The sequence below is a fragment of the Ambystoma mexicanum genome, chromosome 2p (assembly GCF_040938575.1).
Source record: "Ambystoma mexicanum isolate Mex_15411 chromosome 2p, UKY_AmexF1_1, whole genome shotgun sequence".
NCBI classification, from domain to species: domain Eukaryota; kingdom Metazoa; phylum Chordata; class Amphibia; order Caudata; family Ambystomatidae; genus Ambystoma; species Ambystoma mexicanum.
The window spans coordinates 1,328,985,842-1,329,001,171 of NC_090923.1; the positions used below are offsets into that span (position 1 = coordinate 1,328,985,842).

The window sequence follows — 15,330 nt, forward strand, 5'->3', positions numbered from 1 at the left end:
ATAGTGGTATCAACGATTGGTGTTCGGGATTAGTCGAGTGACATGGGAATTGGTAGTTCCTTGAGGAGCAAGGCTTTAGCCCTTTTGAGTACTACATTTCAGTAGTCTGGTTTGCTTGTAATCAGAGCTTGCATTACAAGTCTGAGACCATTCAAAGAGAGAGAGAGAGAGAGAGAGAGAGAGAGAGAGAGAGAGAGAGAGAGAGAGAGAGAGAGAGAGAGAGAGAGAGAGAGAGAGAGAGAGAGAGTAACTCCATCCCAAACTCTTGGCTTTAATAGTTGAGGATAAATAGAGATGAAAATTGTGACTTTGCGCAGAGATTTGGAGGTCCTCTGGTGGACCACAACATCAATAATTCTGACTTTGGCAATAGACAAGTATAGTTTTTCATCAGTCAGGATTGGATTGATTTGTGGGTGGCTGAGATTTCATCAAAGTGCTGGGTTCCATTGCCAGTGATCCAAAAGTAGGGCTGTGTGGTACTATTATCATAGTGATAGCCGAGCCTGCGCTGGAGGTTCTTTGTATGGTCCCAAGGGGCACATGTAGACATTAAATAAAGTAGACGGGAGGATTGAGGCCCAAATGAAACCAGAGTTAGAGAATAGGAGGTTCAGAAAAAAAGTCTGTGTGAAAGATAGGATTCAAGAAATAGAAGAATTAGTAGGGGGCAGCGTTGACGCTTGGAAGGAGCATTTGGTGGTAAAAGGTATCAAAGACATCCTTAGAATGAAGGAGTACAAGAAAAGCACATGCATTGGAGGTGATGAGCCACTGAATGCCATCAATATCTGCTACAATTGCAGTCTCTGTCTCTAGCTTGGGACAGTATCTTGTTTGTTGAAGATCAAGTATTCTGTTATCTTCCTAGAAGGTTGGACACTGAAAGAATTATTGCAGCACTTTCATCACAAACGGAAATGGATGAAAATCAAGGCTGCGAATTTTGGGTCTTGGGATAACTTTCTTATCTGATATTTTTTATCTGGGTTTGATACTTTGAAAATCTAGTCAATCTGCAAAAGATTATTTGACTTGAGAAATGTGTTTGATCAAAGGAAGAAAAGAGAATTTTGAGGGTGATCAAGGGTGATCCTGAAGGGTTGGAATTGTGGATGGCGAGTATAGCATTCGTAGAGAAGTCAACTGAATGAGGTAGTGTTGGACATTGCTGGGTGTGATTATTGGAGCGAGAGGGAGTGCCATGTGGGACCTATCAAGCGGTCTTTGGCAAATTTGTTGGTGGGAAAACTCAAACCGCCCGAATTTGGAATGGTTCAAGGTCCCTCAAAACGTGTACAGTTTTGTTGATGTTCACCAAAGAATCAGCCCATGCTGCCTTTCTGACAGGGCCCTAATACTTGCTCAAATACCCCATGGTCGCCTTTGGGCATGACCGGGATAGATGTGCATCATTTAGATACCCACAAACACAGACAGGTGTGCTATCAGATGAATTTTTTTTTTCCAGAGAACCTGCACTAAAGATTGAAAACAATACTTATCCTTTTTCAGAGTGATTGAGCTTGCTCATGTTAGAAATGGAAAAAATTGAAAAAATAACTTTTCTGTTCACAGGGTGAGTGCGTCCACCTTTGTTTGAAATAGGAAGGCCGCTTGTGCTAAACTTAGGTCAGAATATGCTCAAGCTGGTGCAACATAAAATCACACTGTTTTCCTGTCTGCTTTAGAAATAGAAAATAAATGTCCCTCTTACACTGCAATCGTGGCAAGGAGTAATTCCCCACAAAGGGAACTGAAATAAGACGTTGGGGGGCAATGAACATGGAAGCTGTAATGGTACTGTGGTTATGAAGGTTGGACCGGCCCACCGAGCGACCTGAAACTATTCATAGGTGTTGAGTTCTTAAAGATGTTGACCAATGAATATTTCCATCGCAGTGATTTGAAATTGCTCTTTGAATTTGCTAAAGGCTTTCACTCAACTCAATACAATATGGTGCTCTATTTTTGGGGCAGACGGCTTCATCCAAAGCTGTGATAAATTAACAGAAATCTGTTCACTATTAAATAAGGCGTACCCTCCTCATCAGACCAATGAGGAGCCGATAGCCCGTACAGTTGAGAGTGCTACTTTACCAAAGATAGACAAAAATAAAGAAACATGGAAAATCAACACAATCGCAGATGTAGACTAAGTACTATCTCCAGCGTTTCAGAGTGCAGATATTCAGCTTGGCGGTGCTTCATCGGCCATCAACATGTGTAAACTCTTACGTGTATCCGACACAAAGAACAATGAAACTGTGCGAAGCAACATTGCACAATAGAAAAACAATTAGGAGAGTTCAGGACGACAGTCGTGTAAGATGTGCACAAAATCACACCAATAAAGATGTTCTTCAATACACTGTGGCCTGAAAATCCTGATAAATTATAGGCATTTCAACGATCATAGTTTATTATTTATTTGTATATTATGAGTGCGCATAGATGCTCTTGCGAGTCGTAAGCACTTCACACATCTGCAAATCAAATCGCATGTACTTTGTGTGATGCCGCACACCTCTAAAATCTTCTCAGAAGTACCTGCAGATGCAAGATGTCGTCCATCCACCATAAAGGGCCAAACCTACCCAATCGGTAAAGGCCAGCTTTCCATGGGGAGGCTTTTCTGAATGTGATCCCTTTACTTGTTGATATGGTATTTCATGTGCATTGTTTTGTGATTCACAACGATAGCTAACACAAGGCCACATCTTAAATCCTCCCCAGTAATGAGAACAGTGTGCCCGTGCGTAGTGTTGCCATTGTTTGTTACGTGTCGTGTTTGTTTGTTTGCCAGTTTTTCGCTAGAGAATCCTAGTGGGGACCTGGAAAGCCCTCTTCCCTCGTGTTCTCTACTGTGAATTCTAACCTGACACTGTGACTTTTATCTCCACGAGCAGGCCTCAAATCACAACAGTGTGCTCATTGGCCTATGTGTGCTTTCTTCTTCCCCACAGAGGCACAGCGCCGGCCGTACTATGCTGACTACTCTCCCGTCCGGCGGTACATCCACACACTCTGCACCAGCCACTACCTGGACCTCTTCATCACGTTCATCATCGGGATCAACGTCATCACCATGTCCATGGAGCACTACGACCAGCCCGAGGTGAGTGCTACGGTGGTTTGTCACCCGGCATCGGTGCTGAGAGCCTTAAAGCATGGGTACTTGCTGCGAATCCTCAGGGCTCAGATATACTCAGGCCGTCAAGGTGTATGAAGCTCAATGAGATACGTCCGAATTCAATAGATCTAAATTGGGGTAATATAACCTGCCCCGACTTCAGGGATCATCGCTGAGTTCTGTCGTATAAGGGGTGGGACATCCACATTTCAGTTAACAGAACAAAGCAAATAATGCCTGCGGGCTCTGGCGCATTATAAAAAGATAAATAAATAAATAATAAAAATAAATACAAAATTCACTAAATAATGAACTACTAAATGCACAGTAACTAATTGGTTGTATCCAGAACTGTCTTAGCAGCTCTATTCCATTAGAAATTGGTTCCGTGTGGCAGGGGCAGTCAATATGGACAATATAGACAATATCAAAATAAATACACAACCAAGTAAGACATCGTGATCATCAGAAGGACTGGGGAGTTCCTGTTTCAGCAAAGACAAGACAGTTGGACCTCTATTCAAGTACAAGATTTTATTCTCCAGTTCTGCTACTCTTAGAACATGTTTGCAAGGTCACCATAAAGTAGCTCAAGGGGAGCAAACTGCATATGTGATCGAACCACATCTCAGAATGAGAAGCTGTTCTACGTGACCCGGTCAAGTGGCAACGGTTTCGTGCGACTGTGTCCTTAAGTTAAGAAATAGACATTCCCTAGTGAACATGTGCAATTCCACAGTCTCTGGAGGATAGCTCAGCGGCAACATGCTCACCTTGAAAGCAAAACTACACGGAGCAACACAGGTTCGATTCCCGAAACCTGTGGGCATTAAGCACGTTATAAATAAGCTATCATATCATACCTCACGAACCTAATCTATAGTCTCTGAATTCGAAGTAACTCGAGTTTTGTTGGATCATCTAACCTTTGAGGTGCTTGGTTGGTATATGGCTGGGCAGGAGGGTCCTGCAAATGGGGAATGGTTGCTATTCCCCCACATTGCCCTACTGCCTTGCAGGGTTCTAATCAGGATATGGAGGGCAGAGAGACACAATTACTATTAGCACATGAAGATCATTATTGACCTCCTCACAGCCAATGAGAATGTTCACAGTGAAGTCAATAACTGCGGGTTTAGACTGCATTCTGAACATCCCGGCTTCTAAGGCGGACAGCGAAACAACAATGCAATTTCCAGTCAAGATCCCTTTCAACAATGCACTTCCGCTCTGGGGTGACCTTTATTTCACTGCAACATCCCATTTAACTCACCAAGAGAACACTAAAACGTGGAAAAATTATTTGCCTTTCTTATAGAGAAACCATTTAGTTGTAATACATGTTCATGTTAAACCTGCTCCAGTTTAACGAAGTTTGCAATGAAAATGCTGAACTTAGGAAGACCACTTGGTTATTCAAATACGACAAAATAAAACTGAATTTAATTTGCTAACTCCGTTTGTCTATTTCATTACGTATTAAAGTAACCCTTTTTTTACGTTCCCACCAAAACTTCAAAACGTGTATTGCTACTACCCATATGTGCTAATAGCCTTGCAGACCTGAGGAGCGGTCATTATCGCTTGGGATAGTGACCCTTCCCCAAATCATGAACCTTGTCTTTGCCTCAGACCATAAGGTGGTGGCGTGTCAATGACCACTCCCTCACTCTATAAGGCTATATAGTGACTCTTACGCCACACCTTTTTTTGGTACTATTTTCTGCATGGGGCCCAGTGGCACTATAAACATAATCACCTCTATTCCTTTCCTGGATTACTCATGTGCAAGGAACACAAGTGCATCGGGCATCAGTCCTGGGTGACGCACAGGGACGTCATTTGGGGGTCGCCAGGGGTCGCAGTTGCGACCCCTCAGGTCTCCCTGGCTACCCCTGTGGTCTCCCTTGCTACCCCTAGAAAAAAAAGATTTTTTTAAAAACTTTTTTTGTAACTTTTTTTTTTTAAATGTAAGCTCCTGGGCTGTGGCCAGTGTCATGTGGCTCTTTATTTTTGGAGTGGCTAACTTTCTTGTGCAGGCCTCTTAAAAAAAACGGGGTTCCACAGGTCTATCACTTTGAGCAGTGACGTTCTTTCTGGAATTCTATCAAATAATTGCTAGACTCATAAAGGTTTATTTCCAGGCACTTCAGGTGGTGAGTCACTGATTTAGCCTATTCTTAAACACCCCAACTCAGCCTTTCACCCTTCTGAGGTTGATAAATGAGTACCAACACATGTTGGCTGATATTGTATGGACATTTGATCTATGTAAAGCACTTAAGCGTAAGTGCTGTATAATAACATATGATTATCATTTGGCCTTGGACATCTGCTTGCATTCTCAGTAATTTGGTAATATGGTCCTATAAAAACTGATTAATGATACATATGGTGATCCATTCTTGTAGGAAATGTATATAACATTATAGGGATATTGCAACCATATTTTTTGTAGTGTACTTAGGGACAATATGTGATGTCCCTTCCTGTTTTGTCACGGGGTGAAAGGTTGTGTTCCATCGCTTCCAGTGATGTCACGTTGAGGTGGGGGGTCAAATGACATCACTTCCTGTGATGTCATCAGAGGGCAAAGGTCATGTGATGTCACTTCAGATACCCCTGGCATATTGGTGAAATGACGTCCCTGGTGACGCACAGAGACAAAAGATGTGTGCACATGCAAAGTGCAGTTGTGGGGCCTGTTTGTGCCGGTTCATGCCTTAGGGTGGTGGGCAGGAAACACTGGGAGTTTTCCTAGGTGCAGGTCGCAGCGGTTTTTGCATGTGCAGTGTGTGAATTGTGGGTTTTTACCACGCCTCTATTTTTGGCTTCTAATGGCACTTCTCAGGAGGATAGCTCAGCGGCAATGTGCTTGCCTTGGAAGCAAGACGACACAGAGCAACACAGTTTCAATCTCCGGGTCTGCACTTAGAAACCTTTGGGTATTAAGCACGTTATAAATAACCTCTCATATATCATATCATATCACTTATTTCCCTGAAATATTGCATGGAAAAATAGTTAAGGGAAGATCTCATATGCTCACAAATCCTGGAGAAGTTTTAGTTCTGGCCTTTTGGAAATGCTGCCTAAAATCTACCAAAAAATTACTAGCCATGTTTTCAAGTCAAACATTATTCCATGATTATGGGTCAGGCCCATGGAGAACTTACTCTTAGCTCAACGAATACTGTACTTGAGGGCGCCAGCCTTGAAAAATCACCCAGGGGTTTCAAACCTCAGCTTCCACTTAAATGTCCTCTTATTAATGTACGTGTTGCTGTTTCTCATGCTAAAGGCATAAATGATTTCATCGGTTGATTGAGGTGTTTGGAAATTCCAGCCCAAACACCCCTTGGCTATTCCATTAACCATGTGCGTAAACTAACTAAAAATGGTGGTGGTTTATACATTGGCTCTCAATATACGTGTTGCGGAGCAGTGAAAGGAGTTGGTAAAAGTGGTGGTAATTCCGTGACCGCCACTTTTCACGCTCCGCAAAACTACAAGTTTTCCGTTGGGGGGTTCACTGGCTTACCTCCAGCCAAGAGCAAGAGTCAGGCCCGACTGGAGAAAAACAGATGGTATTTCCAGCACTAGTATTACTGGTCCCAGAAATACCAGCAATCCCCTCCATGGAGTCCTGCGGGACTCGAAAGATTGGAAATGTATCCTTGTTGCTGACACCTGGAATATCTCAGTAATGCTGGGATATCAGGCAACGGTAACTGTAGGTTTGTTTCCCGGTATCCCACCGTAATTACCGGCAGGATACTGGCAAGCTTATAACTAGGCAATATAACCCGAGGAGGGTGGCATTACCAGTCGGGTAATGTCCCTGGGGCCATAGGTAGAAGCCTGATCAAAGCAATGGCTTTAACGGAGCCCTGGGGGCATTAGCCAACCGGTAATGCCCTCCTCCGTCGGTTATATTGCCATTACCCCAGTACGTTGTACCGGGGTACTAATTCCAATTTTTCTCGAATCGAGAAAAGGCACTGCAACCGTTTTGCGACACGAGCAAAGAAAAGCAAAATAAATGGCCACCAGGGATAGGGGAGAAGTGACTACACGTAGTTCCTTCTTTCTTTCCATGGCGGACATTAAAATCAAAGTTAAAAAAAAATAAACAAAGGAAATGGCCACCATGGAAGGGGCGAGGGGACTACACGTAGTCCCTTCTCCCTTTCCATGGCGGCCCCTAGCAGAAAGAACTCCGGACCGGCAGTGCTCGGAGCCTTCTCTGTGAGGTAAGGCAAGGGCCAATAAGCTTGCTTGTAACAAGCTCATTGACCCTCGCTGTGTACGAATGAGGGACATTTTCTTTAAAGATCATAATGTGTTCCAAATCAATGCCCTTAACTTATTATCCACGCGAAAATGTTCCGCTAAACTTCGTCCAAAACAGGAAATCAGTCCCTCCTGTGTACACATTTACTGCCCTTCCAACAGTATAAAGACTGGGTCTGTGGATGAATTCAGCATCATTTTCCTCTCTTTTGCTACATCACCATGGCAATGCGGTCGTAGGTATATTGATCGAATTATTTTACTTAAGCAATATTGGTGGGTGGTTGATGGGGTTGGTTAGGGGCAATGGGGGTCGGCAGGTGGTCTCCCCCCACTTTTTCTTTAAAAAAAAATCGAGGACAAAATGGCGACCAAAAACAAAAACGATTTTTAGACCCTCATTGGGCGAAATACGCTATGGATTCTCACACCACTGAAATTAAAGTCAAGCGGAGGCTCCTGGATCCTCCATTCTAGATCTAGATCCAACTCATAGTTAGGAAGACAACTTGAATTGGTTCTTTACAGAAAACACTGTACTCTCTGACTTGTTTACATCAGATCTGGAGTTGGCGGATCATAGAGGTATTAATTTCGGTCTGTTCCCTCGTGCTTCTATCAGGTCAAACATTAATGTATAGACTTTAAAAAAAAATGGATCATCAAAATCTTTAAAATATAGACTGTTTAATTGAAGCTGCTTTTCAAGCTCCGGCACTTCCATCTGACTTAAATGAAGAAGGAGAGTTTTACAATAATAAACGGTCTAATATAACAAACGAAATTATCCCACTAAAATGGTCAACTCTGCCGATAAGCCGACAACTGTAGTTGACTCCCGAACTATGAGCCGCACTACTTGCTCTCAGGAAGTCTCCGAGGAACTGAGGCAAATACAAATCGACGGCCAGTACTCAAATCCTGCATAACATTTAGTGGACTTATAAATAAATGAGTGAGAGTAACGCAGGCAAAAAAACAACCATCTTCTTTCCTAAGGAAACTGAGGCTTCTGGAAATTCAGATAAACGCATTTACTAAAGCCACTACTTGAGAATGGCAGCAGGAAGTCCACTGCTTCTTAGAAGAACAACTCCTGCAAGCCTGTCATTTCCTGAAACAGAGCCAGTTTTAATTGATTCAATGGCAAGGTTTGATGTCCAGGAAGTTGAAACAGATGAAATTAGAAATGTAGTTATCAACATGTAACCATGATCATGGCCGGGCAATCAATGGTTAACTCACATCCTAATCGACTGCATTGACGATATATTGCTGCCCTTGATTACCTTTACGAATGAGTCGTTTTCTAAAGGTTTTATTACAGACCATGATTAAATATTATGGGACCATCGCTCTACTTGAGAAGCCTTCCTTGTACTGCAAGAGCCCGACAAATAGGATCAAAGCAAGTGCTCCCTTACTTTGGGCTTCTCGGCGAACGTCATTTAGGATTTAGACTGGCACGTGGTTTAGAAACGTCATTTGGTTGGTATCAGATAATAACGAATTTGTCCTGTCGTTTGGAGACAGCCGCCATATCTCCATGCTTGCAATGCTTGCTCCCTCTGCGGCGTTTGATACTCTCGGATATGGATTCATTCTTCATAGACTGTGTTGAGTGGCGGGAGAGCGTAGAACAAAGCTCTGAAATGGTTTGATCTTTCTTAGGAAATAGGACCATTTTTATGATCATAGATGGCATATCAACTGAGCCCACAGCCTCGTGGTGTGGACTCCCAAGGGTCCAGAATTAAACCTTTTAGTATGTAATATGTACACTAATTCTCTCAGTGACCGATTGTGCAGCATTGACGCGGCATGCTACTGTTATGTTGCGGAAACTACGATATGACTGCAAGCAACTGACTTCTGCTTCTCATTAAAATCTACCAACAGTCAGTGTTTACAAAGGTGTAAATGGACGTTTTTGCCTCTGTGTATGTCCCACTGGGGTGTAAGACACATCAGTGAAAATGAACACAAGAATGCATCTGTAGAGAGGAAAATATGGCTGCCGGATTCTCGATTATGTGAAGTTCGCGGACATGTACTTTCCATAGTGCGTTCATTGTGTACCTGCACCCCTAATGATGCAGTCTGCTGTATTCATCAAGTGACTGGTAGCAAACACGGCACGCTGTCAACTCGATGGGCACATTTGACAGATTCCCCTCAGGCGGCAACAGCCTGATGGGCCAAAAGCACGGTTAATGGGCTCTTTTACAGGTCAAAGGTGGGAGGATGGGAACTTAGGGGTGACTGGGCGGGAGGCAGCTTAGGCCCCCATCTTGCATATATGTTCTGTGTTCAAACTCCTACAAGTAGACTTCACGCCTGGCATCTCCTCCTCCTCCGCGCTGACCAACAATGCTACATCCTACGTCAGAAGGTTTGTCTGGGTAAGGCATTGCAATCATCTCCTATGAAGGGCAGGTGGAATGTCACATCGTGTCCCAATCTCAGCGTTATCCCCTAGGGCGGAAGTACTGCGCGGGTGTTACCATCACAAGACGGCAGGGCAACCTGGGCTGACAGGTGAGCTATTGAGAGGGTATGTGGAAATGGCGCAGCAAGGGAGACAGATAGGCAAGGCAATGGCAGGTGACAGGCGGGGGAAGGGTGGACAGAACCTCTGCGCGCGCTGTGGTGGAGTCATGAGGAAAGGTTCAGGATTCCAAAGATTAATGTATCTTCATGTACAGAAATATGTGGCTCAGCATCTGTGCTCGCAAAGGTTAAGGGTCTCTTAAAGTAGAGGTTGCTTTCTTTGAAGAAAAACTGATGAGCGGTCATGATGGCACTTTACATTGTGTGAGCTGGCGGCGCAGCGCCCCAATTTGACACAATGTGACCGCACCACTTGATTGCACCTTGAGCCGGCTCGGTGAACGAAGCAATAAAGTAAACGGAAAGAAGTGAGTGGGCCTAAGCACGAGGTTGGCGGCAATTCCATTGTCATTAGTGTGAAACTCGTCTACCATAACCAACACTCAGTCCTGTGAATTTTCGGTATGATTGCAATGGGTGATAAGGCGGTGTTAAGTCAGCAAAATGGACCCTAGGACACCGTCTCAAGAAACCGAGTGCTCAACCAGACCGCTCATGGAGCGAGTACATTGTTCAGACAAAGTTCCTGGCAAGTGTACTCATACTAAACACACATCAAAGTTTATGCAAGCTATAACACAACTCATTCAAAATGGTGGACATCATTTTAATACAATGCGCATGAAACCGGGTCTGCCGATGCATTTCAGACCTAATCCATCCTCAGGGCGACCCCATGTGCCCACAACTCTGTGTAATCTGTACCACTGTCCATCCATGAATCACATGGATTAAGTACATCCAGCGGGCGGCTTTGTTTTGCAGCTCGCTTACACACCCCGTTGTGTGGATGCACGTGATGATGGATGAGGCTGTACTTATTTTATTTGATTAATTTGAACAGAGAAAAGGTACAGTTTCAGGATCTTCTGTGGACAAGCGGGATGGGAGTCTAATGAGGTATTGCGTTGTTTTGCCGACAGGTGTTTTTTTTTTAATGTAAATTTTAATGAAAAAATTCATTTGATAAAATTTCATTGAACTATATATGGGGGTAAGGGGCAAAAGGGGTATGGAGTGGGTTGGGGTAGGGATCATAATAAAGGGAAGAGTGTCGTTTTGGGGGGAGCCCCCAAATATAAAAAGAAATGCATGAGTTTTGATGTCATTTCTTCGAAAACAATTACTTCCAAAAAAAACCCTGTCAGCAAAGAGACATAGAACCGTCTAATAGATCTTGGCTGCGGTGGGATGGGACCATCTTAGCTTGCGCAGAGTTTGACCTGGGGACGATCTGAGCTCCTCCCCAGCCCCCCGGAGCAAATGACCGTAGCTTTCGTCCTGCCCTGTCTAGGTGGATTGAGTCTCAAGAATGAGTCCTTCAACTACGCTTGAGCATGCCGCGGGGTGGAGCCAAGGTTAATGCCACTAGTCACATTTTTTGAAAGGCGGTGCTCAAAGTGTGTGCCTCCATACCCTCAGGGAAATCACACCTTGCTCCTCGTGAGTTAGGTCTCCAGGGGCTGTAGATACTTCGCACAATGTCAAGGCTCGATAGCACACTAAGTGGTTTGGGCACTGAGCAGGAGCGCAGGGTCTTCCTAAGGACTCATGTCTGTTTTTAGTTCTGAGCTCCAGGTGGGCAGCTGAAAAAGAAAAGAAAAGAAGGACAGAATAATGGCAGCCCCATACAAAAGATTAAAACTAAAACATCTACTTTTAAAAAAAAATTGAAAGCAGGGCCTCATTGGAAATGAATCTGAGACAAACCAAGCACCTAGCAAAACCATTTAATTAGCCGTTTTAGCAACCGATGTATGGAAGTTTCAAGATGTACAAACAATGTTGCTACATTCTAGTCTGACTGAAAATTTAGTTTGAACCATTTTAGTAAGAATGTTGCATTAACATACAAAATAAAATAGACAAGATTTTGAACATGAGGTGCTCGTACCAGGAGTCCTTGGTAGGAAAAGACAGCCATGTTAGTCAATGACGTGAGTTGAAAATGCAAAACAATGTCCATCGGGGGTCCTCAGTGAGTTGCATTTCTTGCACAGGCTGGCTGGGTGGGGTCCGGGTTCTCCCGCAACAATCTAACAATGTGTGCAACCATGGAATGGTAGCAGTGAGCAAATCAGTACATTGCAGCAACATCTGGTTGCAAAATCGCTGCTGCTGGATTTAATACTGCAGACATCTACTTGTAAAACAGTGCCATGGGTTGTCCCACTCCAGCCTCGAGGGCCGGACCCATGTCGGGCGGTCTTTCAGGGTAACCTTCATTAAAATGTATGAGATACATTTGCATGCAATGATTCTAAATATGTGCACATTTTTCCTCATGAATTTTAACCTGTCTGGATTCCGGCCCTCGAAGCACGGATCTGAACAACCCTGACTTATATTGCCGCTCCTTGCATTAGGGTGCTTGGCAAGGGCACAGGGCACCTTTACAACTACAGTGAGCCTCTTGCAGTGGGTGCTGCCCCTGACACACAGAGGTGCCTTGGGCACAGCCATGATGTCTCCCTGTCAGGTAGTTAGTACTGTTACATTGTGGCTGCAGGTGATGTCCTGGACCAACTTTCTGGATTTCTCTCAGGTACGTAGCTATCGGGTACTTCAGGTTGGCACACATCACCCCTCTAGAATACAAGTGGAATCTGGGACCTAGTTAGAGGTCTGTAGCCTTCACAAGACTCTGACACCTTGTATGCATAGCTCCTTGAAGCTATAAGCGATATCTCATCTCTGTCCTGCACTCAAAGGCAGAGGGCCCAGAGCAGATGACTTAGTCACATGCTCTTTTGAAGTATGCTGGTTTACCGGGGACCCCACCCCTTTGTCCCCCAGGTCGCCTTCTCTTAAGTTCCACCAGAGCATGCAGAACCAGGTGAGGGACACAGAGTCACAAGGGGTCTGGAACCCAGAACTTGCTGCAGACTCAAAGATCAGATAGGCAAAATCTCTCTCCTGTGCACTCATTCCTATGGTGCTTGACAAGCAGCCGCTGACTGAGGGCAGTGGCACATTGGTGACATCTACCTCTCCTGTATGCCTACCTTGTGTTCCTTTGTCTTTATTTTGCACGGTTACGGCCAAATACATTTATGTGGAAAAGTAGGGGCACCAGAGCTGGCACAGAAACCCATGCTGACTTTTATATGGTTGGCTATGAAAACGCATAGAAATAGTCCTGTCTGGTTGATCAGAATTTCATCCAGCAAGAGAGTACAGGTCCCAGGCTCTGTGTAAAAGCTTTCACTTGCCCATCACAACGCTTCGAACCCACCTGTGTGCACTTTGCCAGTGCTTTTCAGGAGGCAGCCACTTGTCTCGGGAGGATGGCACAGGGGCAACGTGCTCGCCTTTGAAGCAAGACGATGCGGAGCAACAGAAGTTCGATCCCCAGGTCCGCACTTAGAAACCTCTGGGTATTGAGTGTGTTATAAATAACACATCATATAACTCCTTCTTACAAATCTGATGAATTTGCAAACACTCAAAAACAAAAAAATGGGCTTCACATTTGAAATACAAAATAGCAGTAATATTTCATTGTTATCTTGGTCCCTATAGATAAGGTGACTTGACACTTTAGATTGAAAAATGAGAAACCATTCCCTACAAAACATCCACATAGGTTCACCAAATTTGGCAAAAGACACGTCGGTCAATTACTAACTCAAATGCTAAATTTGGTGAACTTCGAAGAATGTTCTCATCTTAAAAACAATGCTCAAAAAAAGTTATTTTTGGTGTGTGAGTGTCTTTGTGTTATTGAATGTTGTTGCTTTTTCAACAACACTCACACTTTTTTGGTATCCCATCATGATGTGCTTGTCCAAATTATTGACCCATTTATGGGATTTAAAGAGTGAGTATTTCGAAATTGGCTGATCCGAATTTCAATGTCTATTTCTGAATGCCCCAATTTCAGGTAAGGGCTGGGTAGATGGGGAAAACCAAAAAAATCAAGTGGACGATTTGGAGATTTACCTTAAAAAAAGCATGTTCTTTGGATTGAGGAAACCCCAATGGAAAAAAATATATATTTGCACCTTGTTTATTTACATGACAACTTCCTTGAAGATCCATCAGATATGGCATGCGTGCTTTGGATTCGGCCATCCAGGTATTTTCACCACATTTGGTGAATTTACATGGATGAAGCCAAACATTACGGAGACAGAGAACAATATTTTCTCATTTACTTGCATCAATTTCCATGCTACCTTAACAGTAGGGTACCAACAGTGATTTAGAAAGTCAAGTAGCTTTCCGTTGACATTTCTAAAAACACAATTTGCAGCGCTTGACATGGGCTGTCCATCGAGAATGTCTCTGATGTCTTAACAGTGCAAAAAGTTGCGTCCAGCAACCAGCCTAATAGCTGAAGTTACATATGTTATGTTATATAGTCTTATAAAGTGCATGTAAGCTCCCGAAGGCATCTTGGCGCTGAGCAGAGACAGGTCGGGCAGACATCATTAAAAGAGAAGAGTCTTCAGGGGCCGCCGGAAGGCCAAGTGATTAGAGGTCACATGAAGTGACCATGGCATTTGGTTCCATGCTTTTGCAGCTGCTACAGAGAAGGCACGACCGCCAATACACATTGGACCAGGGCACAAGCCTAACCGGGCGCAAGCAAGTGTGGAATTGAGAGAATTAGACTGAACTTGCCAGTAGTATAGGCCTTACTGATCCTTTTGGTACATTACAAAAAGATGACCCTCATCTGCATTCATTTCACTAAGTATTCAGAAACGGTGTGATTCCCAGGGTCTGAAAAGGCTGTAAGTAATCCCACATAGATGTTTTCAATAGAAAGCGTGCAAAGTGTGATATAAGTACTTATGTATGTTGATTTCATGAAGAGCACTTAAAACCAGCTTAATTCCAATTCCATGCTTTTTTCAAAGCGGTTTGGCGAGAGGATAAAAAGGGGGCTTTGGGAAAAGCAGAGAGGAAAGAAGGGTGAGGTGGGTCGGGTTAGGAAAGCAGGGCAAGACAATGAATTATAACATAGTGAGATAGGAAAGAATTGGCTTAGACAGAACAGTCCTGTCAAGGTTCCCCTCCTCCCTCTCCAAAAGAGTCCAACTCATCCAGATGGGCCCCAGCAGATCCCTGTTCTGGCCCTTCACCTGCAGAGTTGCACAAGGGTCCACCTTGAGTCCTGATATCTGCAACCTCAACATGAACCCTCTTGGGGAATTCCTTACAAACACCAACATCAAGATACCCCAATACACAAATGACAGTCTTATCTAAAGAGTCATTTTATCAACGACACCCATTGACATAAGCACTGTCTCTCCTAAAGCCAAGCACTTACACAGAGTTCCACC

At 43.9% G+C, this 15,330-nt stretch overlaps 1 protein-coding gene across 4 annotated transcripts in view; it reads left to right on the plus strand.

Moving 5' to 3' along the window:
• The window catches only part of LOC138567460 (voltage-dependent T-type calcium channel subunit alpha-1H-like), a 1,148,189-nt gene that overhangs the window by 903,361 nt on the left and 229,498 nt on the right, over positions 1–15,330 (plus strand). For all 4 annotated transcript variants that reach the window (XM_069645666.1, XM_069645668.1, XM_069645670.1 and 1 more), the window contains exon 24: positions 2,967–3,118. In XM_069645666.1, coding sequence (XP_069501767.1) covers positions 2,967–3,118 — 152 coding nt within the window. The remainder of the gene's footprint in view (positions 1–2,966; positions 3,119–15,330) is intronic.